This window comes from Plecotus auritus (genome assembly GCF_963455305.1).
Source record: "Plecotus auritus genome assembly, chromosome: 9".
NCBI lineage: Eukaryota > Metazoa > Chordata > Mammalia > Chiroptera > Vespertilionidae > Plecotus > Plecotus auritus.
Window position 1 is genome coordinate 18,779,258 of NC_137783.1, and position 25,982 is coordinate 18,805,239.

General features: G+C 41.2%; 1 protein-coding gene across 3 annotated transcripts in view; it reads left to right on the forward strand.

Annotated features, from left to right (window-relative positions):
• The window catches only part of ARMH3 (armadillo like helical domain containing 3), a 170,830-nt gene that overhangs the window by 46,232 nt on the left and 98,616 nt on the right, over positions 1-25,982 (forward strand). For all 3 annotated transcript variants that reach the window (XM_080642845.1, XM_080642847.1, XM_080642846.1), the window contains 5 exons: positions 2,798-2,856; positions 4,772-4,837; positions 8,144-8,213; positions 9,272-9,332; positions 18,015-18,103. In XM_080642845.1, coding sequence (XP_080498971.1) covers positions 2,798-2,856; positions 4,772-4,837; positions 8,144-8,213; positions 9,272-9,332; positions 18,015-18,103 — 345 coding nt within the window. The remainder of the gene's footprint in view (positions 1-2,797; positions 2,857-4,771; positions 4,838-8,143; positions 8,214-9,271; positions 9,333-18,014; positions 18,104-25,982) is intronic.

Consider the following 25,982-nt stretch of genomic DNA (forward strand, 5'->3'; position numbering starts at 1 on the left):
CAAAGAGAAACTATAGATGTGACCCTGAAAATGATCTTTTAGCTTTGCTTGATATAACACAGTGAATTGAGGCCCTGGGAACTCATTTTTAGCTTTAATGATTATATAAACCTCTTTGTCCTGGTCATTTTGCCATCCATAAAATGGAAGGCAAAATTGAGGGCAGATTAATTGCACTATGGTTTGCCTCAGGCTGTTTCTCTAAACACAGGCTGAATTAGGTCTTTGCCAACAAGCAGCCTAAATATGGCAAGGGGCAAGGTTAGGTATGATGAAGCGTTAATTTCAAAAATGGCTCCTGTGTGGCTTCATTGGACTGGCTCTCTTCCTGTCTCTTAAGCTCCTGACTTGCATGCCCTTGCTAAAGAGATCTCATTATTTTTTGGGAGCATAGAAGCCATTTATTCTTGGCTCTGCTTTCCCTGCCCCCACCCTTTCTGGGAATTATCTTTTTTTCTTCATTATCTATCATTATATATATATATATATATATATATATATATATATATATATATATATACTAGAGGCCTGATGCACAAAATTCATGCAAGAGTAGGCCTTCCTTCCCCTGACTGCTGGCACTGGCTTCCCTCTGGCACCCGGGACCCGGGCTTCCCTCACAGCCCTGGCTTCATCTGGAAGGTCATCAAGAGGGACATCCGGAAGGATGTCTGATCTAGTTAGCATATTATGCTTTTATTATTACAGATATAAATACATATACTTTTAATATATATGAATATTGTTATGAAGTTTATAATATATAGCATCCTATATAATATAAGGCTAATATGCAAATCGACCGAATGGTGGAAGGACTGGTCGCTATGTTGAGCACTGACCATCAGGAGGCAGACGCTCAATGCAGGAGTTGCCCCCTGGTGGTCAGTGAGCTTCCACTGGGGGAGCGCCACTCAGCTGGAACCCGGGCTCACGGCTGGCGAGTGCCTCGGCAGTGGCAGAGGCCTCTCCCACCTCCATGGCAGGCAGATATCCCCCGAGAGGTCCCAGACTGGGAGAGGGCGCAGGCCAGGCTGAGGGACCCTCTCCAGTGCATGAATGTCATGCACTGGGCCTCTAGTACATTATAATGTGTAATAATAAAGTGAACATATGTGAACCTACCACCCAACTTAAGCAATTATTAATGACATTGAAGCTACCTGTGTGTCTCCTTTCCTCTCAGTTATTCCTTTCCTCTCAATTCTCCAGAATTTTGTGTTTATCTCTCCCTTGATTTGGCTCTGCTTTCAAAGCCTTTTTTCCCCCTGAGGTTCTTCTGACTTGAGTATTGTCACTTTAAAGGAGAATCTGCTTAATCTTAAAAATAGACATTAGGCAAAAATATTTAAAAATACATGTATATCTATACATGGACTGCAAGTTGATTCACCAAAATCTTAACAGATACGACATCTGGGTGGTATGATTAAGCTTAGTTTTTATTGTCCTTTTCTGAATTAAAAAATGTTCATAATAAAATATGTCTTATTTTTGCATTCATAATTTTTAAAAGTGGAGAAGTAGCCGTAGGCTTTCCTATGGGAGTTGCTCATCAGATTTTGGGGGAAGGGAGAATAATGCCAGAGAAACTCAGTGGCCAGAGGTAGAGGTAGAAGAGTGTCATGAATCTAGATTTGCATGGCAGGGGCACTTCTCTTTCCCTGCCTGGGGGCTCTGATGTAAGCTGTGGGGAATGTCAGCTGGGGATTGCCATCATGACTCTTTTTGCACTGCCTCTCTCTGAGGAGAGGTAAATGTATTTCTGGACTATAACCTCCATTATGCTTTTTAATTGTCAGGTTTTAGTTGATAGATTCCATCTTTGGGGAAGTAGCAGGTTAATGTTAGGGTAAGTACTGTTAGCTCACTTTACTATAGCACTGTAATTTGTTAATAGATCTCCTCTCCAGAATGAACTTCAATCTGTGTCCTGTCAGAGCTAACCTGAAACATCATAAGCCATTTGTCTCTTCTGGATAATTTGGTGTGCACCTCTTCTTACCTTCATTTCACCCCCTCACCCACAAAGATCCTTGAAAGTAAATAAGCTTTGATGGTTCTGGTAATTGAAGGGGATGATAGCTCTTTCTTGGTCCTGAGTGTGGGCTTAGAGCCCTACTTTCAAGGTTGTTTTCTTCTTTTTTAATAACTAGAATGTGAGTTCTGGGAGACTGGGGTCCTTTGTTTTGTTCAGTGCCCAGTGCACTACCTGCTGTATAGTAGGTACTAAGTAAGTATATAGAGTGAATGACTTTGGCAGGAAGAAAAATGATCCAGTTCACAGCTTTCCTGTTTGTAAATAATGTGCACAGTGCAAGGAGAAGCATGGGCTTGACCCTGATCTCCAATTAGTTTCTTTCTGATTCCACTGCCAATTTGCTATGAATAGTTAGGTGGGTATAGATGGTGTTGCTAATGGCTAGTGAATGAGGAAGTGTTGGAAAGGGAATGGACCTGACTATTGAGAAGCAAAGGGCTGATATGAAAGCAAAGGACATGGCCATGATTTGGGCCATGACAGTAGAACCATTACAGTAATTAAATGGCTCTCAGAAGGTAGTTAGCTGTCCATCAGACTACCAAGAATATTTAAGAAAAATAATCTTCTGGGGGAATTCTTTTGCCTAGAAGAAAAGCAAGAATTACTCTAGTAGAACCTTGATTCATGAATTCATGAATTCTTGTGGGGAAAGAAAGAATGAATGTTCTTTTTGATGATACACATTTTTATTCTCTTCTAATAGAAACATGGTATGGATGATTTAGAGAGAAGGATTTTATTTTTATTTTACAGATGAGCACCGGCTTCATAGTGGCAAACTCTGCCTGATTATCCTCACATGTATTGCAGAGGTAGGTTTCATCCATCTTCTGTTATTAGCTCATTTCTTACAGAGTGCTATCCTTTTCTGCCTTTCTCACCCAGTTTCTGACTTTTAGGGTCCTAAAGCTTGGGAGAGAAAATATGTCCCTTTTTTATTGTCTGCCTCCTCCTGCTAGAATGTAAGCTCTGATAGCAGGTATTATGTCTCCCTCACCAGTCTAGTCTCAGTGTCTGGCACATAGTAGAGGCTCAATTAATATTTACTGGATGAATTAATGAATTATGACATGCTGTAATTGAGAACTGGAAGATTCTAGCTCTTATTACTATTTTTTTTTTAAGAGAGAGTGGAAGGGGTAGGGGAGAGAGAGAGAAACATCAATGTGAAAGAGACACATCGATTGGTTGCCTCCTGCTCACATCCTGACCAGGGCCAGGGATTGAACCTGCAACCAAAGTACATACTCTTGACCGGGAATCGAACCTTTGATCCTTCAGTCTGAGCGCCAACGCTCTAACCATTGAGCAACAAACCAGGGCAGATTCTAGCTCTTAATAGTTTGAGAGACCTAACCCTCTTTAGAAAAAATAATCCTGCCCCTTTGAAGCTGCTCAGATTGGGTCTTCCCACTTCACAAAATGATAAAAGGAGCTCAGGTTTCTATGTGGGGTGAGGTGGAGAGAAAAGCCAAAGAAGGCAATTGGAAAGTGAGTGAAGTTGGGCTGAGTGCAGTTTGGTGAACAAGAGTCTGAGGAGTTAAAGAAGAGATGCTTTTGCTTTGTAAGAAGGTACTTTTGCTTGAATTAATTACTAGTAGTCCTGAACTCACCCTGGATCTTGGTAGCAACACAGGTGTGGCAGAACTTGAGTTAATTTTAGAGCTAAATTTGTAGTTTCAACCTACCCCTTCATTAAAACATTAAAGGTGGTCTATGTGGAACAGAGAGAGATCTCTCTGTCTTTCCCTTTTTATGTTCTCTGTGAAAGATGACCTTTTCACTAGGTTAGGGATAGCTTGTTATAGAAGAGCTGCTGATTAGCAGTGGGCCGGGTGTAATTGCTTTTCAAAAATATTTTTAAGAAAATATTTTAAAAAATATTTTTATTGACTTCAGAGAGGAAGGGAGAGGGAGAGAGAGATAGAACCATCAATGATGAGAATCATTGATCAGCTGCCTCCTGCACAATCCCCATGGGAGATCAAGGCCAAAAGGTCATGTGCCCTGATTGGGAATCGAACTGTGACCTCCTAGTTGACCACTGAGCCATGTTGTCTGGGCTCTAAGAAAATCTTTAAAGGAGTTGTTTTTCACAAATTGTAACAGTTCTTAGTAATTAGTCTATAGGCATGTCAGATCTTCAGCTAAGGTGTTGGGAAAGGGCCAAGGGATGTTTATTACTGATCCATGGTGAGATGTTTTTGATTTCCCATCAGTCTTTGGTGAAGCCAGAGATAGACAGGGTCTTGCCTACTGCCATGCTGCCTGTGTAGCAGTTTTCTTCTGCTATGCCAAACCCGTTCCCAGTGGACTGCAGACCTTTCTTCTCAATTGTAGAGCCTGCACATGCATCCTGCAGCCCCTGTGGAAACCTTCAAGCTGTCACAAACGGAGTAGGCTCCTTGGGCAGATGGGAAGGAAGAGAGAATAGGAAAACAGATTCCTCTCAGCATTTGCTTCAAGTCCTTGTGCCTTAATTTTTATTGTGTGTAATTTGCTTAGAGTTTTTGGGCCCGTTAGAGACATACTGAGAATTACTCCACAGTAAAATCTCATGGCTTAAGTAGGGTTTGACATAAAGGCTCTAAGTTCATCCTATTAACTCTCCAATTGATCCTTGAAAGTAGTTCTTAAAGACCAAGGATTTGTAGGAAGTGTGATAGATTACAAACTGAAGTATGGCTCTCATTCCTTACTTTGTCTCTATATTTTTATTTTTATTAGGATCAGTATGCCAATGCATTTTTGCATGATGACAACATGAATTTTCGAGTAAACTTACATAAAATGGTAGGTATGACTTTTTGCTTCTTGTTTTTTCTTAGAGGAAATTTATTTTTGTGTTGGCAGGATTGGGGTGGATGAACTTGAACCTACTTGCAACAAATGTGGGTGGAATATTGTGCTAAAGGGTTCTTGCTTGACTGTTACTCAACAAACACATGCCTGTTGTTGGGATTTTTGTGTGTGTCATGGAGCTGTTTCTTACTAAGAGAGGATGGATTATTACCCATGGTAGTAGTATTAGAATGTATAAGTAGGAGAGGAAAACCAAGATGGCGGCATAGGTAAACACCTAAACTGCTGCCTCGCACAACAATTTCAAAACTACAACTAAAAGACAGAACAGACACCATCCAGAACCGCAGGAAAGCTGACTGAGTGAAAATTCTACAACTAGAAGGATAGAGAAAAGCTCACAGAGAATTGGAGGTACGGCAAAGGGGCTTTGTGCGCGCAGAGAGGAAGGGCGGCTGAGAGCCTGGCTGACTTTCTCTGGCGGAAGGGGGAAGGGAGCCCCCGACCGAACTGAACCCCGGTTCTGACTGCACTGAAACCCTGTTCCGGGCGAGCCCCTGGGGACCCACGCTCTTGTGGGGGGAGTCTGGACTCTCGGGCGGAGACTCAGGAGCCGGGGAAGGCGGAGGACTGAAAGTCCGCTCGCGCCAGTGCGCACAAAGGCTGCGGAGGCTGCCACAGGCATTCACTAGCGGAAGGGAGTGAGAGGCTCCTGACGGCACTGAACCTCAGTTCTGACTGAAGTGAGCCCCAGTTCTGACTGCAGTGAACCCCAGTTCCAGGCGAGCCCCTGGGGACCCACGCTCTTGTGGGGGGAGTCTGGACTCTCGGGCAGAGAATCGGGAGCCGGGAAGGCAGAGGACTGAAGGCACACACGTGCGCGCAAGGGCAAGGCTGACGGGAAGCCAAGACTGAGACTCCACCCCATCCAAGCTGAGCACAGAGGCTATTGCAATTTGGCAAGTCTAATCCTATAAGGCTGTCTCCAGCACCGGACTTCTCCCAGCATAGACACAGCTGATCCTTACAGCCAACTGGCCTGGAGGTCAATTCTTCCCAGTTACACCAACAACAATCAAGACTTAATTACAACAAGGCTGTACACACAGTCCACAAAGGGGTGCACCAAGAGTGTCCACCTCAGGTTAACTGGGGAGGCAGACCCACTAGGCCAAATTGGAAACCTAGCACACAAATCTACCAACCCAGGGAAGCAGTGAAAATGCGGCATCTAAGAATCAGATCACAAACAAAAGAAATGGAGGAAAACAAACGACTGGACATAGAATTCAAAACCACAGTTATAAGGCTTTTTAAGAATATCCTAGAAAAGGCCGATAAATATAACGAGACCCTCGAAGAGATGAAAAAGGACCAACTAGAAATTAAACATACACTGACTGAAATAAAAAATATTATACAGAGACCCAAAAACAGACAAGAGGAACACAAAAATCAAGTCAAAGAATTGAAATACAAAGAAGCAAAAAACACTCAACCGAAAAAGCAAAAAGCAAAAAAAAAAATCCAAAAAGTTGAAGATAATCTAAGAAGACTCTGGGACAACTTCAAGCGTACCAACATCAGAATTATGGGGGTGCCAGAAGAAGAGAGAGAGCAAGATACTGAAAACCTATTTGAAGAAATAATGACCGAAAACTTCCCCCACCTGGTGAAAGAAATAGACTTACAAGTCCAGGAAGCCCACAGGACCCCAAACAAAAGGAATCCAAAGAGGACCACACCAAGACACATCATAATTAAAATGCCAAGAGCAAAAGACAAAGAGAGAATATTAAAAGCAGCAAGAGAAAAACAGTTAATTACCTACAAGGGAGCACCCATACGACTGTCAGCTGACTTTTCAACAGAAACTATGCAGGCCAGACGGGAGTGGCAAGAAATTTTCAATGTGATGAGTAGCAAGAACCTACAACCAAGATTACTCTACCCAGCAAAGCTATCATTCAGAATTGAAGGGCAGATAAAGAGTTTCACAGACAAGAAAAAGCTAAAGGAGTTCATCACCACCAAACCAGTATTATATGAAATGCTGAAAGGTATTCTTAAAGAAGAGGAAGAAGAAAAAAGGAAAGATAAAAATTATGAACAACAAATACATATCTATCAACAAGTGAACCTAAAAATCAAGTAAATTAAAAACCTGAGGAACAGAATAATCTGGTGAATATAATAGAATCAGGGGCATAGAAAGGGAGTGGACTGATAATTCTCAGGGGGAAAGGGGTATGGGGGGGTTCATAAAGAGACTGGACAAAAATCATACACCTATGGATGAGGACAGTGGGGGGTAGGTAAGGGCAGAAGGTGGGGTGGGAAATGGGTGGAGGGGAGCTATGGGGGAAAAAAGGAGAAATAATTGTAATAATCTGAATAAAGATTTATTTAATAAAAAATAAAAAAATAAATAAAAAAATCTAAAAAAAAAAAAAAAAAAAAAAGAATGTATAAGTAACATAGATTTTAACAAGGAGATGGTCCTAAGCCTTTTGTTTTCAAAATGTAGTATGATCTTTGGTTAGTTAAGACTAAATGCTGCTTTGTTTATTCATCTAAGTAGTGAGGGAAATAGAATATGAAGGATCAGGAAATTTCCTAAAACTTGGAGGTATGTTAAAAATACCACATAGAGGTTTATATCTGAAACTTACTTTAAAAAAATCTTTTTTTTAAAAAAAGATGTTTTTATTGATTTCAGAGAGAGGAAGGAAAAGGGAGAGAGAAACAGAAACATCAATGATGAGAATCACTGATCAGCTGCCTCCTGCATGCCCCCTATGGGCATTTAGCCCGAAACCTGGGCATGTGCTTTTACCAGGAATGGAACCATGAACTCCTGTTTCATAGGTCGACGCTTAACCACTGAGTCACGCTGGCTGGGCTACTTTTGTTTTTTTGTAACTGCCACTGTTGCTGCCTTTACACAGTCACTTTGTCCTCTTTTTTTCTTTATTATTTTATCAATGAAAAATATTAGTATACCTCTTTTTATTGTTAGTAATGTTGCTTGTAAAATCAAAGTAAAAAACAACAGCTTTCCCAAGTGTAGTATGCTCCAGTACCCTTTGGGGCTGTTATTTTGCTGTGAATTGTGTTTTTACCATAGGCTTGCATTGATAACGAGTAGCATTTGTGTCCTCCTTACCCCACCCCACCCCCACCACTAGAAAAGATAGCATCTCTGTGGTAGTGATGTTATTGGCATGAAACCCATGGTGATGATCCATTGGATGTCAATTCAGATGCCTATTAATTTCATTTCTTTTTTGTTTGAAGCCTATGCGACACAGGAAGAAGGCAGCGGACAAGAACCTTCCCTGCCGTCCTTTAGTATGTGCAGTCCTGGGTGAGTATCATCATAATTGGTATTTTTCTGAGTCAGTGACAGGTTTTTATGATTAAGATGAAGCATAAATCCTGGCTGATATACTTCTTCCTCAGAGAAGTTTTTATTAGTTATGTTTCTTCCCTGGCCTAAGAAACCATATTTTTTGTTGAGTTTGGTAAAGCAGTTCCAATGAATAAAATGCTCAATTAAAGGGTGCTCTTGTTCAAAGAAAAAGATATTTCTAAAGAGATAAATGAGTAAGTCTAAGCTTGAGACATGATTTACATTTGTAAAGTATCTCATTCCTGATCAAGATTTCAAATTCTTCCCTCCCTTTCTTGGTTCAAATTGTTGCGTCAGCTGGCCAAGAGGCTTAAAGTTCAAGGCCTGCAAAACTTCCTCTGAGTAAATTAAACTGAGATGAGGCTGACAGAGTTATATCTTAGATAATTTTGTTAGAATGCTGCATTTTCCTTGGGGAATGATCTGAACTCTTAATCTCATTTCATTTGAATATTAAGCCCTAGTTCCTAAATCTACTTGACTTTAGGAACAATGATTAAGACTATATAATAAACTTCTATTGATCCAAAGCCTAATGGACCTTTTCAGTCAATATCTGTCAAACTGAGCTTGATAGTGACATGAGATAGACATTGCTTTAGAGCTGAGTCTCTGGTTACATGGATGTGATCCATAATTTCCTCTCTGCTTACTAGTACCTCTTCACTGGGTTCTCAGAGTATGATTCCCCTCTGGCTTTTTGTATTAGTACCATGGTATGAAAAACCTGTATAGCGAACTCTCCCTTGAATCTGAATTTATTGGCAGGTCAAGGCATCCTTCTGGAAGTAGGAGAGTGAACTAATTTTCTTGTTATTTTACAAGTGGCAGGTGGTGAAAAGTGTTGCAAAAGTGCCTTATGTAAAATAAATTTAAGTTCATGTGAATAAATATGTGCTTAGTGGATGCCACTCAGCATGAGTACAAGGTGTACTCAGATGTTTTTTTCCAACTCAGAGGCAAGGAATGAATTTAATTCTGATTGATTTAATTTTTCTCCTTTCCCTATTCAGACCTGATGGTAGAGTTTATTGTAACACACATGATGAAGGAATTTCCCATGGATCTCTATGTGTAAGTACCGTGGGTTTTTTTAAAAAAAAATAAATACTTTATTGTTGAAAGTATTATATATGTCTCCTTGTTCCCCCATTGACCTCTCCCAGCCCACTCCTGCCCCCCAGCACAGGCCCTCACCCCCTGCTGTCTGTGTCCATTGGTTATGCTTATATGCATGCATAGACATCCTTTGGTTGATCTCTTACCTCCCCCCCCCCCACACACACACTCCCCTGCCCTCCCTATGAGGTTTGATGGTCTGTTCGATGCTTCTATGTGTCTGGATCTATTTTTGTTCACCAATTTATATTGTTCATTATATTCCACAAATGAGTGAGACTGTGGTTTATTTAATGTGTGCAAATCTATTTTATAGTTGAGTGATAGGACATTTGTAGTCACAAAATTTCTGTGTATACTTCAGGAAAAACAAATTAGTGTGGAGAAGTGTCAGGGAGCATTTTACGGCCTGGGTTTATAATATACATCTTTCCAGAAGGGGGAAAAAGTATAACCACAATTTGGATTCTGTACATAATCTTCATTATCACTTATAGGCACATTGCATGAGGAATAGGGCTGATGCATTGAAGCAGTGATCGTGGGTGGCTGTTTTAATCCAAAGATATGGAATAGCAGCAGTTAGGAGGTAGAAAAAGGCCAAAGAGATAGAGCTTCTGGTACCTTTTCAGCTTACATTGTCCTAGCAGCCTGGCCAGAACTGTGTTAACTAGACAGATTATGTATATAGTGGCCCAAGGAGATTCCTGCCTCCTGAGATCTGATGGTTTCTCACAATTATTTTTTTATTGTTTGTTAAGCCTCATTTGTGGATTAATTTTTTTTTTTGCAAGTATTTTTTTTTTTTAAATATATTTTATTGATTTTCTACAGAGAGGAAGGAAGAGGGATAGATAGTCAGAAACATCGATGAGAGAGAAACATCGATCAGCTGCCCCCTGCACACCTCCCACTGGGGATGTGCCCGCAACCAAGTCACATGCCCCTGACCGGAATCGAACCTGGGACCCTCCAGTCCGCAGGCCGACGCTCTATCCACTGAGCCAAACCGGCCTTGGCTAATTTTTTTTTTTTAGAGAATGGAAGGGAGGGAGGAGAAGGAAGAGAGAGAGAGAGAGAGACACATTGATTGGTTGCCTCTCGAATGCACCCTGACCAAGCCGAGGCTTGAATCTGCAACCCAGGTACGTGCCCTTGACTTGGAATCAAATCCGAGACCCTTCTGTCTGTGGGCTGATGCTTTAATCACTCAGCCAAACTGGCTAGGGCTCTCACAATTCTTAACAACCAGTATAACTAGAGGCAATTGAAAAATCATATTTTAAGTCTTTCTTTCTCCATTGCTGTTTCTGCTTTATTTTTGTTTTAATTTTTTGTTTATTGATTTTAGAGAGAAAGAGGAAGGGGGAGGGAGAGAGAGAAATGCCTTGTTTTTAGAAAAGTTTTATTCATTGATTTTAGAGAGAGAGAGAGACAGAGAGAGAGACAGAGAGAGAGACAGAGAGAGAGACAGAGAGAAAAACATTGATTTGTTGTTTCACTTATTTATGCATTCATTGGTGGATTCTTTCTTTTTTCTTTTTTGATACTTATCATTGGTTGATTCTTGTATGGGTCCTGACTGGGAATTGAACCTGCAACCTTGGTATACAGGTTCAATGCTCTAACCAACTGAGCAGTTCAGCCAGGGCTGTCTTCCCATCGTTAATGCCCAAGAACTGCTATGCTATATATGTATATTATCTTTATTCCTTAAAAACCATCTGACAACACAATTGGTACCTCCATTTTTTTGAGCAAGAGAAAGCAGTTTGGTGTGCAGAAAGGAGGCTCAGTGTACCTCATTCTAATACCAGGCCTGTGATTTAGGGAATATAAAAAATTTTGCTTGGAATAAAGTAGACCTCCAACTTTTTAGACTGCTTGCAAGCTATATAGTCTTAGTGTCCTAGGTCTGAAATAATGATACAAATTTTACTTTTGGGTAAGTAGGCTGTATTTGCATTTGTTTCATATCTTTTGGGTGTTTAGAATTAACCTGATCCTTTATTTCAATTCAAAGATGATATGAAAAGCTTTTAAAAAAAATAACATGTATCAGATGAGTTTTCTGCTTATTTAGTTTTATATTTTTACTAGTTGCCCTGCGCAGTCGCTGCCGCCCTCCTGTAGCTCTCGCCCACTGCCCTGCCCTCCTGTAGCTCCCCTCTCCCCTACCCCCCCCCCATAGCTTGCTGCCCTACCCCCTTCTGTAGCTCTCCAGTCCACTTGTAGTTCACTGCCCCACCCTCCTGCAGATCCGTGATCTGGTCTTATGCAGTTGGTCGTTACACCTCAGGGCGTAATGAATAATTAGCATATTTCTCTCTTATTATATAGATTGATTTCAGAGAGGAAAGGAGAGGGAGAGAGAGATAGAAACATCAGTGATGAGAGAGAATCATTGATCACCTGCCTCCTGCACGACCCCTACTGGGGATCAAGCCTGCAACCTGGGCATGTGCCCTGACCAGGAATCAAACAGAACTCCTGGTTCATAGGTTGATGCTCAACCATTGAGCCACCGTGGCTGGACTATGCTTATTTTATTTTTTGACTCTTAATAAATCTTTATTGTTCAGATTATTATAATTGTTCCTCTTTTTTCCCCCCATAGCTCCCCTCCACCCGGTTCCCACCCCACCCTCTGCCCTTACCCCCCCCCCCCCCCATCCTCATCCATAGGTGTACAATTTTTGTCCAGTCTCTTCCCACACCCCCCACACCACTTTCCCCCCAAGAATTGTCAGTCCACTCCCTTTCTATGCCCCTGATTCTATTATATTCACCAGTTTATTCTGTTCATCAGATTTTTTATTCACTTGATTTTTAGATTCACTTGTTGATAGTTATTTGTTGTTCATAATTTTTATCTTTACCTTTTTCTTCTTCTTCCTCTTCTTAAAGAATACCTTTCAGCATTTCATATAATACTGGTTTGGCGGTGATGAACTCCTTTAGCTTTTTCTTATCTGTGAAGCTCTTTCTCTGACCTTCAATTCTGAATGATAGCTTTGCTGGGTAGAGTAATCTTTGTCGGTTCTTGCTGTTCATCACTTTGAATATTTCTTGCCACTCCCTTCTGGCCTGCATAGTTTCTGTTGAGAAATCAGCTGACAATTGAATGGGTGCTCCCTTGTAGGTAACTAAGTGTTTTTCTCTTGCTGCTTTTAATATTCTCTCTTTGTCTTTTGCTCTTGGCATTTTAATTATGATGTGTCTTGGTGTGGTCCTCTTTGGATTCCTTTTGTTTGGGGTCCTGTGCGCTTCCTGGACTTGTAAGTCTATTTCTTTCACCAGGTGGGGGAAGTTTTCAGTCATTATTTCTTCAAATAGGTTTTCAGTATCCTGCTCTCTCTCTTCTTCTGGCACCCCCATAATTCGGATGTTGGTACGCTTGAAGTTGTCCCAGAGGCTCCTTACACTATCTTCATATTTTTAGATTCTTTTTTTTTTTTTGCTTTTCCGGTTGGGTGTTTTTTGCTTCTTTGTATTTCAAATCTTTGACTTGATTCTTGCGATCCTCTAGTCTGCTGTTGGATATCTGTATATTATTTTTTATTTCAGTCAGTGTATGCTTAATTTCTAGTTGGTCCTTTTTCATATCCTCGAGGGTCTCACTAAATTTATCGGCCTTTTCTAGAAAATTCTTGAAAAACCTTGTAACCGTGGTTTTGAACTCTATAATCCAATAGTTTGCGTTCCTCCATTTCTTTCATTTGTGACCTGTTTCTTTGTCTCCGCATTTTGGTTGCTTCCCTGAGTTGGTAGAGTGGCTTTGTGTGCTAGGTGTCCTGTAGGGCCCAGTGGCCCAGCCTCCCCAGTTACCTGAGGTGGACACTCTTGGTGTACCCCTTTGTGGACTGTGTGCACAGTCTTGTTGTAGTTAAGCCTTGATTGTTGTTGGTATCACTGGGAGGAATTGACCTCCAGGCCTATTGGCTGTGAAGATCAGCTGTGTCTACGGTGGGAGAACTTCTGTGCTGGAGACATCTTTATGAGGCAAGACTTGCTTCAGTAGGGCTTTGGTGCTCACTGAAGTGTGTCCCTTATGGATCTGAGGAGTTGTAATCTGAATGGTCCTACTCTGACCCCTGGATACACTGGCTCTTGGATCTCCAAGGAGGTGCTAATTTAGCCTCTTCCTGAGGCCACCCAGCAGGAGCTATGGAGAGATCTGCAGATTCCTCTTCTTTGTTTGGGTTTTGGAGGTGCCCAGATGAGGCCCAGCTGTGAAGCACTGCAAGCTGCTGTGGGGTCTTGGGCCTTCTTTTGGATGTTCTGGGTCTCTCTGACTCAGCTGCAGTTTGTTAGGTAAGTTTAGATTTCAAAGGACCAGGCCATTCATATGCAAAAGCCTCTGCGCTCAGCTTGGGTGGGGCAGAGTCTCAGGGCGGAGCAAACAGCCATGGCTTCCCTGCCCTAAGAGGCCCCCGGGTCTCAGTGTCCCTTGGTAATCGCTGCAAGCACCTCTGAGAGAAAGCCGCCCTCGAGTTTCGCCTGCTGCCGGACAATCCAGTTTCTCCCCGAATGAGTCTGGGTCCCCAGAGTCTCGCCCGGAACTGGAGTTCAGAGCAGTTGGGAGCTTGTGTCTCCCTCCGGACTGAAAAAGCTAGCTGCGTACTCAGTTGCCAGCCCTCTCCGCGCTCGCGCGCCTCCATACCTCTGCACTTTACTTCTGCAGCTCCTCTGAGTCTCAGTGTGCTTTTCTCTTCCCTTCTAGTTGTAGAATTTCCACTCAGCCAGCCTTCCTGTGGTTCTGGATGATATCCGTTTTGTCTTTTAGTTGTAGTTTTGAAGTTGTTGTGCGAGGCAGCAAGTTCAGGTGTTTACCTATGCCGCCATCTTGGTTTCCTGGGCTCTGCTTATTTTAGATGAGATCTCTGAACCTCATTACCTTAGGGATCAGATTTTTTTTTTTTTTTTTTGCTAGATACTTTATTTCTAGCTTGATGATTTTATGCTCTACTTTTAGGATATGCTATTTAGTTTGTAGTATATTATTATAGTCTCAGTTTTCTCATTTTCCAAGTAAGGAAACTCAGGCTCTGGAAATGCTTTACCCAGGTTTATTCTGTTATTAAGCACCATTGCCTAGACTTGATCCCAAATTTTCTTACTATAAATTCTAGGCTGTTGCCATTCCTTCTCAGGTGTATTAGTTATCTATTACTGTGTAACAAACTGCCGCAAAACCTAGTGGTTTAAAACAAACATGTATTATCTCAGTTTCTGTGGTTAAGGAATCTAGGAGCAGTTTAGCTGGATAGTTTTGGCATAGGGGTTCTCACAAGGCTGCAATCAGAGCGTTAGCTGGGACTGCAGTCATCTAAGGCAGTACTGGGCTAGAGAATGTGTGTCCAAGCTCACTTACGTGGTTGATGGCAAGCCTCAGTTTCTTGCCACTTGGGTCTCTCCATAGGGTTGTTTGACATGGCAGCTGGCTTCCCCCAAAGCAAGTAATCCAAGAGAGAGATGTAAGGTTTAATCAAAGATGTAAGACTTAACCCGACCGAAACCAATAAGTTGACCAAGACAAGCAGGTTAAAAGCGAAAAATCGCGTTTATTGAAAGCTCTCGGGTGAGGTCCCGCGGTCTGAAAGCACAGGCCGGGGGAGTCACACTTATTCACCGGTGGGCTTCACCGGTGGGCTTAGAGAAAATGAATTCAAATTCTAAGCAAGGCTACAAGCAGAACTTACCTTTTTATTAAAGAGCCAGCCCTATGTGCACTTAGTGGTTATCTCGCTGCTGGCCTTGAAAACAACACAGTTCTATCCAATTAAAAAATGCACCTGGCATGGCATTGAAATTATGGGCATATCTAGTCTCTGGCCTACAAGGTCAGACAGCTTAAGTTTATTTTCCTCATTATTCAAGCAGGCTAAAGCAGGCTAGAAAGCAAAGTTATTTTTTAGAAATTGGTGTAAAGTTTCTGCTTTCCCAGCCTCAGACCTTACAAGAGAGACCTAGAATGGAAGCCATAGAGTCTTTTATAACCCAATCTCAAATGACATATCATTTCTGTTGGGCACATAGACCCACCCTGATACAATGTGGGAAGGGACTAAACAAGGATGTGAATGTCAGGAGGTGGGGACCACTCGGGCCATCTTGCAGGCTGGCTACCATAGTTGCACACCTAGTTAAGTTGCATCACTAAGATTCAAACTCAAGTCTCTGTGACCTCAGAGGCTGTACTCTTAACCAATACTGTGATAAGTAACAGAGAGTGACTAATGCTGACAGGGCATCAGAAAAGATATGCGAAGGTTGTTGCATTTGACCTGAGTCATAAAGAAACAGTAGGAGTTTTCTATGTAAGGGAGTGGGAGAGGGACATGCCAAGCAGGGGACCAATACTGTATGTTCAAGGGCTTGGAAGTATGGCATGTTTGGAGAATCGAAAGTAATTCAGGATGATTGGAGTGTAGGGTGCATGAAGGTAGGATAGGAGAGTAGTAAAAACTTTGCCTGAGATCAAGTGGATGATGGGGAACAGTTGAAGATGGGGATGACTTGTGTGTTCAGTACAGAGTTATAGGTATGTATCTGTCCACCCAAACCTTCATATCCTAGCCAATGAACCTGGTCTACACTAAATACTTCAGACCCCTCCTAACCTTCTAGTTCCTAACTTTTTCTATAGTCCCTTGCTTTCTTGGTTGCTTTTTTTCCATCTGCTCCCTAATTTAATGTCCTAAGGTTAGGGAAGATGGAGAAGATAATGAGGCATCAAGCTAACAGGCTGGGCAGAAGGTCCCAGCCTTGGGCTGAATTCACTTTCTTCATTATTGCCTATGGGCATATTTTCAGATCTTCCTCCCTCTTCCAATCCTTTTTCCAGTTTTTGGCATTTGGAGCATCAAGTCCTTTTTAGGTGAACTTAATCTGCTCCCAGCTGGGCATCAGGCCAGGTTGTTGCTCTACTTATTATTATGTACTGCTTTTTAGAAGCATACAGCAGAATGAGAAGTTGAAAGCAAAATGAATTTCTACCATTTCAGATAACTTTGTAATCCTCCTGGTGAAATATGAAGAAATATGGAGTGTAGAAAGACTTAATACTCAAAGCCAGGATCTGGGTCAGATATGAAATAATTTCACATCTGTATATAAATACTGTAGGTGATTGGATGTGGAGAGAGCAGAGCACCTGAAGAATGGCTCCTTTGTGATGAACACATCCAACAGCAACTTGGGCTTACTCCTCACGGGTGGCAGAATACTGTGACCTTCCTGTGATATTACGCCCTATATATAAAATAAATAAATAAATAAATAAATAAATAAATAAATAAATAAATAAATACTATAGGTGAAGTAATAATGGAAGAAGGCGCTTATACAGAGAAAAAAAAAGAGAGAGAGAGAAAGGAAGGTCAGAAGGGAGGGAGGGAGGGAGGGAAGGAAGATAGGAAGAAAAGAAGTGAGAAAGAAAGAAATGGGAAAACCCAAGCAGCTTCCACTCTTGGCTGTAATTCTTGCTGCCATCCCCACTGCTGTCTTAAGATTTGGGACTGAGGGGAAATAGTCTCTGAGGAATAAACTCTCCTTTAAGTTACTCTTATATGGAAAACTTGGACTCTTACTAAGTCAGAAAGCTCCAAATCTATGGGAAGAAAGTAGAGACTTCAGCGGACCTCTCAAGAATATTTCAGGTTAAATTGTAAATGTCTTGTGTTGACAACATGCATGAATGAAATTTGGAGTCATTCAGCCAGTATATAATTTTAAGGTAGTAGCAGTGTTAAAATTTTTGTTCTGCTTGGTAAATAGTTTAAGTTGAGACCACAAGGCTAATGATGTCACGTGTTGGGTAGCTGCAGAGGCAGGAACAGTGCAGGAGTGGATATCAATAGCCTTTAACCAGAAGGTGGTGGCAGCAGGGGTGGGGGACATAGTTTGTATCTCACTGTTGCTCCACAGTGGCTCAGTGTTGAGAAGGCATTCTCAAAAGAGCCAGGTGCAGGCACGCTGTCTCCATCCAGGCCATGTGAGAAGTGCTGGCATCTTGGAATGTACTGTGCATGGGTGGCCACGCATGGGCAGCATCCAACCACCCTAGCTGGCTGCAACAAAGCTTCCAGCACCAGGTACCTAATGACTATCAATTTAATGGGGAAATTGATAGGAGAGTTTGTATATTCCTAAGTTAAATCATGGCTTAAGTAAGGGCATTCTGTAGCTAGTGACAACTGCATCGTACAGGAGAGATCACACCACAATTTCTAAAGTTGAACAAGTGATTTGGAAACTATTAGGATGATTTACACTATAATTTTTATCTCTTGGTAAGTAGCTTTGATATAGTTTAGAGAATAAAGGAATTAAAAATTTTAATGTATATATTGATTTATATATTAATTTATATTTCTCTATTGTTTGCAAAATATTTTTAATATCACTCTTGAAGATACTTGAATTATTGCAAGCAGTGTGTGTGTGGGGGGCAGGGTGCGGGTGTTTTACTCACTGGAAGGCTGAAGGTAGGCATTCCTTTCTTTTGCATGTGTACAGATTCATATCCAGCATCTTAGTGGCCTTAGCAAAGTTGCCTCAGTAAAGAAAGGGTATCTTTGGTGAGTTGCACCATATTCTTAGGCTTATCCCAGTTTTCCTCTTTCTCTGTTACAGACGCTGCATTCAGGTAGTACATAAGCTACTTTGTTACCAGAAGAAGTGTAGAGTACGCCTGCATTACACCTGGCGGGAACTCTGGTCAGGTAACTTTATGTTTTTAATTCCTTCTCTTTTCCTATATCTTTTATGAGCTCTTAGGCTGGAGCATAAGATGATTTTTTTAAAAACTTTAGTTTGTTTAGGATGCTTCTATTTTCATTTATATTTTTTGTTATTTCAGCCTTGTTCTAATCCAGACCTGAGCATGTCACATATCTATTCCATATTCTCTTGTTCCCTCTCCTCCCTGTATTTTTTTGTGTGTGTGTCAGCTGTTAGAAACAGTTGAATATTTATTGAGTTCCAATGCTTCTTCCTTTGAGTAAGAGAGAGTAATCAGTACAAACTTGGATTCCCCCTCAATTCCATTTGGTAGCAGCATATGGACTATAGGGAGGCTTCTGTGTGTTGCTTCAAGATGAGTAATCTCAGGAGGAATGTCATAGGGAGAGGGGGTGCAGAGGGGGCGGAGAGATGGGGGAATCCTGTTCTTTGTGTTACATCTGGCATTATTACTGTTTACAGACAGTGTCAATTGTACCACTCCCCCTGTGCCAGAGACAAAAACAGCAAATTACAGTGTTTACTTTTGTCTTTGTATCCTTTTGGTAGCCCAGTAAAGTCACTGCCCTGCCTGCAGGCGGGAAGTGGCTCTTCTCTAAGGGTACAATTAATGCTCACTTGCCACCCCTTTCTTTGGTGCAATTTAAATGGAGCTTACAGGAAAGCAGAGGAGAGACATATTCCCTGAGGCATTCATTCATTTACTGATAGGTCCTGTGGCTTTCGTGACCTGATGGTACAATAAAGTCTTCTCCAGATAATTATAGTGATGAATGGTTACCCCACCCTGGGAGAGTTTCTCTGTAGTCTCAGCAGTAGAGGGTGTGTTAGTGTCAGAGGCTTTTTAAGAAAAGAAGAAAAGGGTCAGTAATCTCGCCCCCTTCTATTGAATTTATTTCACTTGTTGTGACTTGTTGTTTCCTCCCAACCCAGTTTGGCTTTCTAAATTTAGTCATCCATATGGGAAGTAGAGATTTTTAATTAATGGATTAGCAAGATCTTTGCAGTTAATGCCTATGGTGGTGAAGGAGGAGTAGGAGAATAACACTAAATGGCAATAGTAGCATTTTGTGAGAGTTTCAGACTGAGGGAATGTCTGAAAGACAGAAGAGCTAAGGAGAGATCAAAAGAGATTGAAATAACTAAAGTTAGTAGAATTTCTTAGGAACAATTCTTTTTAATATAAAGGACTACTATGTTTGCCTATGAATATTAGCTATATGACTGTTAGGCTCTAAAATTTAGGATTAGAGAGAAACACAAAAATGATGCAACTCTGTTGGTACAATTGTAGGATTTATTTATAACAAGTACAAATGGCTTATGTATGTAACTGATATGAAGTTACACATTGTAACTGAAGAGTTGGTGGTAGTAGTTGGTTTTGCTTGCTTTTGATTCTCTTCTGGTTTTATTTTCTGTTATTCTGTTTTCTTTCCTCTCTATCCTAGCCATCACATCTCTGGCCCCTGGGATTTCTCTGGATTTTCTCCCATCCTCATCATCTGCTGTCTTCTTCCTCGTTGCACTCTTCACATTGCCTTTTCCACATTGCCTTCTCCTGTTCGCTGTGGTGCCTTTTCCACATTGCCTTCTCCTGTTCGCTGTGGCCCTGGGCTTCCCTTTGTTCTCCTACCTCTACCTTATATCCTGTCCTTGGTGCTATTATTGTCATACATTTTACTTTTACATAGGTTATAAACCCCACAATTCATTGCCATCATTTTTGTTTAAAGAGGCAATCATCTTTTAAAGAAATTTAAAAATGTCTTTTATATTTATCTTTTCTGACTCTTACATTTCCCCATCTGGCTAGGAAATTGTGGGTCAGGAGACCATTCTATGTTGGTCAGTTGACTTGATGTCCTTGAGTACTTCAGTGATGTTAGTGTTATGCCCAGATTTCGTGATCCCCAAAGACCACCAGGGAGCTGAGTCCGATGCAAAAGCAAAGAGCCTTTAATCGAGCTAGCTCGAGCCCAGTCCCCCCCCCCCCCCCCCCCACCACACACACACCCGGGCGCAGCGGCGAGGTGGAGAGAGAGAGAGAGAGAGCCCCAGACTCCAAACGCGCTGATTTATAGGGGGCCTGGGAGAGGTAGGAGGGGTGAGGTAGTGTGGCCTCCGCTGATTGGTCGGGGTCAGGTTGCACATGGGGGCAGGGCGCGGCTTACTTTCCCTTGCATTTCTATTGGCTAATTCAAAGGTGTGGGTTGGGCTCTTGGAGAGGTTCTAGGGCGGGAACCTGACTCCACGAGGTGGAAGACATGGAACAAAAGGAACATGGAGTCTCCCTGCCCTTTCATTAGCTCTGTTTATAATTATGTGCTATCTCAGAACTGATGGATTGACATCTTAAGGCCCTGGATAAGTTTAGAGGAGGTATATATGAGTGTCATTAGTGAGACCTGGATGACTGCTTGCTTCTAAAGCATAGGCATTGGTGCTAGAGCTCTTTGCCAAGTGAGGTTAGCTTCTTTTCCTAGATAGACTGAAAGAGCCCTCCTGGAACCCTGACTCTGTGTGCTTATACATGGAGTATACAGTGAGATGTAGAGCAGCAGGTGTTAAGGAAAACTGCAAAATATCACACTACATGTGATGTATCAGAGCTCATAATACTGTATAATATTGCAATCAGTGAATACATATGTGACTAGAGGATCCACCCATTCTTTGGTTGGTGCCACCCCTCATATAATGGTATGCCCATGTTTTCACTCTTTCTTTGCCTTCTAGACTTATTTATTTGAGGGAGCTGTTGAAACTCATCATGGCAAATAGGCTTACATGTATAGCTACTTGTCTGTACATGTGCTGCAAACTTTAATTCAATTTTATTTATAAATAAGACTGGTAAGGCATATGTGGTGTTAGATTAGACATTCAGAAGTCCTTGGGTGTCTAGGAAGCAGTCAGCTAGGATCCAAATGCCTTTTGACATATGGAATGTGGTTGTTTAATATCCCTGCACTTTGAGTGATTTTTATTTCTATGATGTTGGCTATTGTAGCTTTTTGTTATTGGGGAGATAGCCAAAGGTCCCCCTCTAAATTCTTATATGGAATTCCTAGGCTTTGTCTCATGGACAAGGACAAGTCAGCTGCGTTAGTTGGGGGTTTAATCCTGCCTGCTATGTTGACTACAAGCCGTGACCTATTCCCTGCTTCCACTGTCTGTTTATATGATGCCTGTCACCATGGCATCTGAGTATGTGGGGAAATATATTTAAGCTAACTTCAGCTAGACTATGGAAAGGACTCTCTCATTGTCCTCTTTTCAGCAATCACTATTTTTCATCAAGTTATGGAAAGTTCAGAAGCTTTTCTCTGACACCTAGGCTATCCAGATCTCCTATTTTCAGTAAAACCTTAGGTCTTAAAACTCTCCTCTGATACAGATAGAAAAATGGTTTTTAGGATAAGATCCTAGCGAAATAGTTCTTTACCTTTGAGAATGTAATGAAAGATATGATCTTTGTGTCCAACAAAATGTCTGCACATATAAATTATAATTTCAGATGTAATTTCAGAGAGTTCATGGACCCTCTGAGAGCCCGTCCATGATTCCATGTTAAGAATCCCTATGTTAATTTTGGGTTCCATGGACTCCAAATTAATTGTTTTCACAGAACATCTTAGTCTCTGGTTAAATATTTTTTTCTGTATTTATTGATCATACTGCATTCCTCCTGGGAACTTTAGTTTAGTAGTTTCCTCTCTGAACTTTTTAAACATTTTTAAAAATTGACTTGAGCCTGGCCCGTGTGGCTCAGCAGTTGAGCGTTGACTTAAGAACTAGGATCACAGTTCGATTCCTGGTCAGAGCACATGCCCAGGTTGCAGGCTTGATCCCCAGTGTGGGGTGTGCAGGAGGCAGCTGATCGATGATTCTTTTTCATCATTGATGTTTCTATCTCTCTCTCCTTCCTTCCTCTCTGAAATCAATAAAAATATATTTTTTAAAAATTGAGAGAGACAGAGAGAAAAGAAACATCAATATGAGAGAGAAGTATCGATGGTTGCCTCCTGCACTCAGCCCTCCACCACCTACCCCCTACCCCCTGACTAGGGATCAAACCTGCAATCTGGGTATGTGCCCTGACCGGGAATTGAACCCACCATTTTTTTGATGTACTGGATGATGTTCCAACAAACTGAGCCACACTTACCAGGGCTCCTGAACTTCTTGAGGCTAAAGACCATGTTGGTCACTATGGCACTTGGAGCTTCTATTTTAACACATCACATTGTTTTGCTATGTTTACAAATGTCTGAACAATGAATTGTTTAAATATCTATCCTCTTTAAAAAGTTCCTGGAGGGCAAGGTTTGTGTTTTAATCATTTTTTCATCCCCAATACACTACTTGGGTTATGATAGGGGCTCAGAAAACATTTGAGAGGATAAATGAATAGATATTAGAATTTCCATTAATGATGAATCAATATTTTCTTAAAGCAGCACAGTGTTGTGTTTGTGTCTTAGAACTAACAATAATAATAGAACCCAGTAGGATGTTTGTTGTCATGTTTCTGTTGAGCTGACTTCATCACCTTTTTAAAAAAAAAAATATCTTTTTTATTGATTTCAGAGAGAGGATGGGAGAGGGAGAGAGAAATAGAAACATCAATGATGAGAGAGAATTACTGATCTGCTGCCTCCTGTATGTTACCTACTGGGGATCAAACCTACAACCCCGGCATGTGCCCTGACTGGGAATAGAACCAGCGACCTCCTGGTGCATGGGTTGATGCTCAGTCACTGAACCACACTGGCCAGGCCATTATCTTTTAATTTTAGTTATTGATGTGAAAGAGAATGGTGAGTAATTTCTCTTTTCTTGTCTCTTTCATCCTTAAGTACAGATACATGGATTGCTTTTTACCAAGTAAAAGTGGAAACTGATGGTTTCTAAGCCATTAACCAAAGAATGAGTAGAATGTTTAGAGAGAAGTATGTAGTTCTGGAAAGGGAAATCTTTGAACAGAGCTTCATGGAGTCAGCTTATTTTACTACCACTTCAGGCAGAAGTGGCATTAGGGAGGCAGCCTGCATTTAAATAATGCAGCTTTCCACAGTCTCAAAACATAGGTTGATAAAAAGGCAGATTTATACTGGCATTTTATATTCGACATTTATCTAGGGATCACAGTCCTTCTTACCCTTTCACCCTGCTACATTCCTGGGTGACAAGTCATTATTTTTATCACCATTTGTTGGGGAAGGGAGTGGAGGTATAGAAGGGAAGTGATTTATTTCCTAAGTATCATGGAACCAGATACTAAACAGATTAGAACTTAGCGTTCCTGACTCCTTTGCTCAGACGTGATCACTAGGCAACATTTGCCTCCCTGCAGGAAGAAAGGCCTCCAAAGCCCCCAAAAACAATCTGTTCAGCTCCACTGTGCTAAATAGCATCCAGAGCATTCACAGCTTTGTGAAAAAGAGAGAAATTGTACGTTGCCTGACCTTTCAGGTACCTACTGGGAAAATGAAAAGCCTAGAGAGTGTCCAGCTAGCTCTCTCATCACTGGCAGAAGCCTATGACTTCATGGTTTAGGTATATCTTGAGACTGGAAATCGAGAGCCTTTTGTAGTTATGCTGTTGTTATATGGAACTGAACATTTTCAAGAGAAAGAATGACCTGAGCCATAGATTTATCTTGTAGTTCTTGTACAGTATAATTTTGACTGTTTGGTAGCCCCTCCTGATTTGGGAAACTATCCTTTGGGAAACTTTTAATTGTCTGCTTCTTTTAGTTTAGTTTAAAAACTTTTACTATTGATATAATTATAACTCACAGGAAGTTGCAAAAATAGTACAGTCTCTTCTAATAGTGACATCTTATATAACTACATTATTGTTCCTTTTAGTTTTGAAGAGAGTATCTAGGTGGGAAAGAACATAGCAGTAAATAGCTAGAGTAGATGGGAAGAGGAATTTTGGCAGCTGCTATTACTATTTTGTTTTTTAAATTGTTTTTTAAATTGTTCTTGCTCTTTACCCCCAGTTTTCTCTGATTTAGCAAAATATATTACAAGATGTATGCTAGGCTTGATGTACTTAATTAATACTGCTCCGTGCCCCAGCCTGTTGCTCAGTGGTTAGAGTGTTGGCCTGTGGACCAAAGGGTCTTGGGTTTGATTCCCAGTCAAGGGCACATATCTTGTTTGCAGGCTTGATCCCTGACCCTGGTCTGGCTCATGCAGGAGGCAACCAATCGATGTTTCTCTCTCTCTCTCTCTCTCTCTCTCTCTCTCTCTCTCTCTCTCTCCCTTCCTCTCTTTCCTCCTTCTCTCTCCCCTCTACTATCTCTTAAAAAAAAATTTTTTTTTTGAAAAAATACCTTAGACAGCTCTAGCTTTCATGTGCAGAAAGATGGAGGCTTTCATCTTCTGTTGATAACCAGTTCTCAAAGTTAGAGGGTTCTAATATAGGCCATTAGAATATATTTACTGTTTTCATAATTTTGTTATGTAATTCTGTATAGCAGTATAGAAAGCCCCAGGACTGGAAAAGAATGCCAGGAAACTCTTTTTATCCTCTTCAAATCACCACATTTGACTAAGTCCAAAATTTACACTATTTTGAATCTTTCTTTCATCTCTTCAGAAACTTGGCAGAAGAAAAAGATAAGAATTTCTAACAGGTTTAGCCTGTTATAAGGAGAAAAAGATTCCCACCTAAAAACCACTAAAAAAGTGAGCAATCTCTGTTCTTTCTCTGCACATGAAGTCACTTCCTAACCAGAGGCCCATTAATGTCTTGTCACTTAAAGAGACAGAGGAAGGAGTAGCTATGCTTTTGTGGCTGTGCCCATCCTAGTTTTAGAGCAGGGGTGGGGAACATCTGGCTCGCAGGCTGTATAAGGCCCTTGTTGTATAAGGCAGGTTGGTCTGGCCCTGTCAAGGCAACCGCAGGCAGGACTCAAAATTCAATAAACCTAGGAGATTTTTCTAGCAAATAAATTTATATTAAGTAAATTAAGTGAATGATGTTATAAATATCCAAATGGCCCTTGGCAGCAAAAGGTTCCCCACCCTTGTTCTTTTTTATTACTATTTTTTAAGTCTTTATTGTTGAGTATTGCAGATGTCCCCTCCCCCGCTATTGTCCTCCCTCCACTCACTTCCCGCCCTGCCCCTTCACCACCCTATTGTCTGTGTCCATAGGTAAATGCATATATACATACTAGAGACCCAGTGCACGAAATTCGTGCACTGATAGGGTCCCTAGCGGCTGCCGGCTGCCGGCCAGGTACTCCCTCCCTTCCCCCGGCCGGCCCGCCCCCTGGTCGAACTCCCAGAAGAACTCTGGTGGAAGAGACAATTTGCATACTATGCTTTTATTATATAGGATAAGATCTTTGGTTAATCTCTTCTCCCCGCCCCGAGATTCGTCAGTCTGTTCCATGTTTCCATGCCTCTAATTCTATTTTATTCATCAGTTTATTTTGTTCATTAGATTCCTTGTTTGTTTATTTTGATTTTTAGATTCAGTTGTTGATAGGTATGTATGTATTGCCATTTTATTGTTCATATATTTTTAATTCTTTATTGTTTAAAGTATTACATATAGTATTATTGTTCATATTTTTTATCTTTTTTCTTCTTCTTCCTCTTCTTAAAGAATATCTTTCAACATTTCATGTAAAACTGGTTTGTTGGTGATGAACTCTTTTAGCTTTTTCTTGTCTGTGAAGCTCTTTATCTGACCTTCAAGTCTAAATGATAGCTTTGCTGAGTAGAGTAATCTTGGTTGTAGGTTTTTGCCATTCATCACTTTGAATATTTCTTGCCACTCCTTTCTGGCCTGCAAAGTTTCTATTGAGAAATCAGCTGACAGTCATATGGGCGC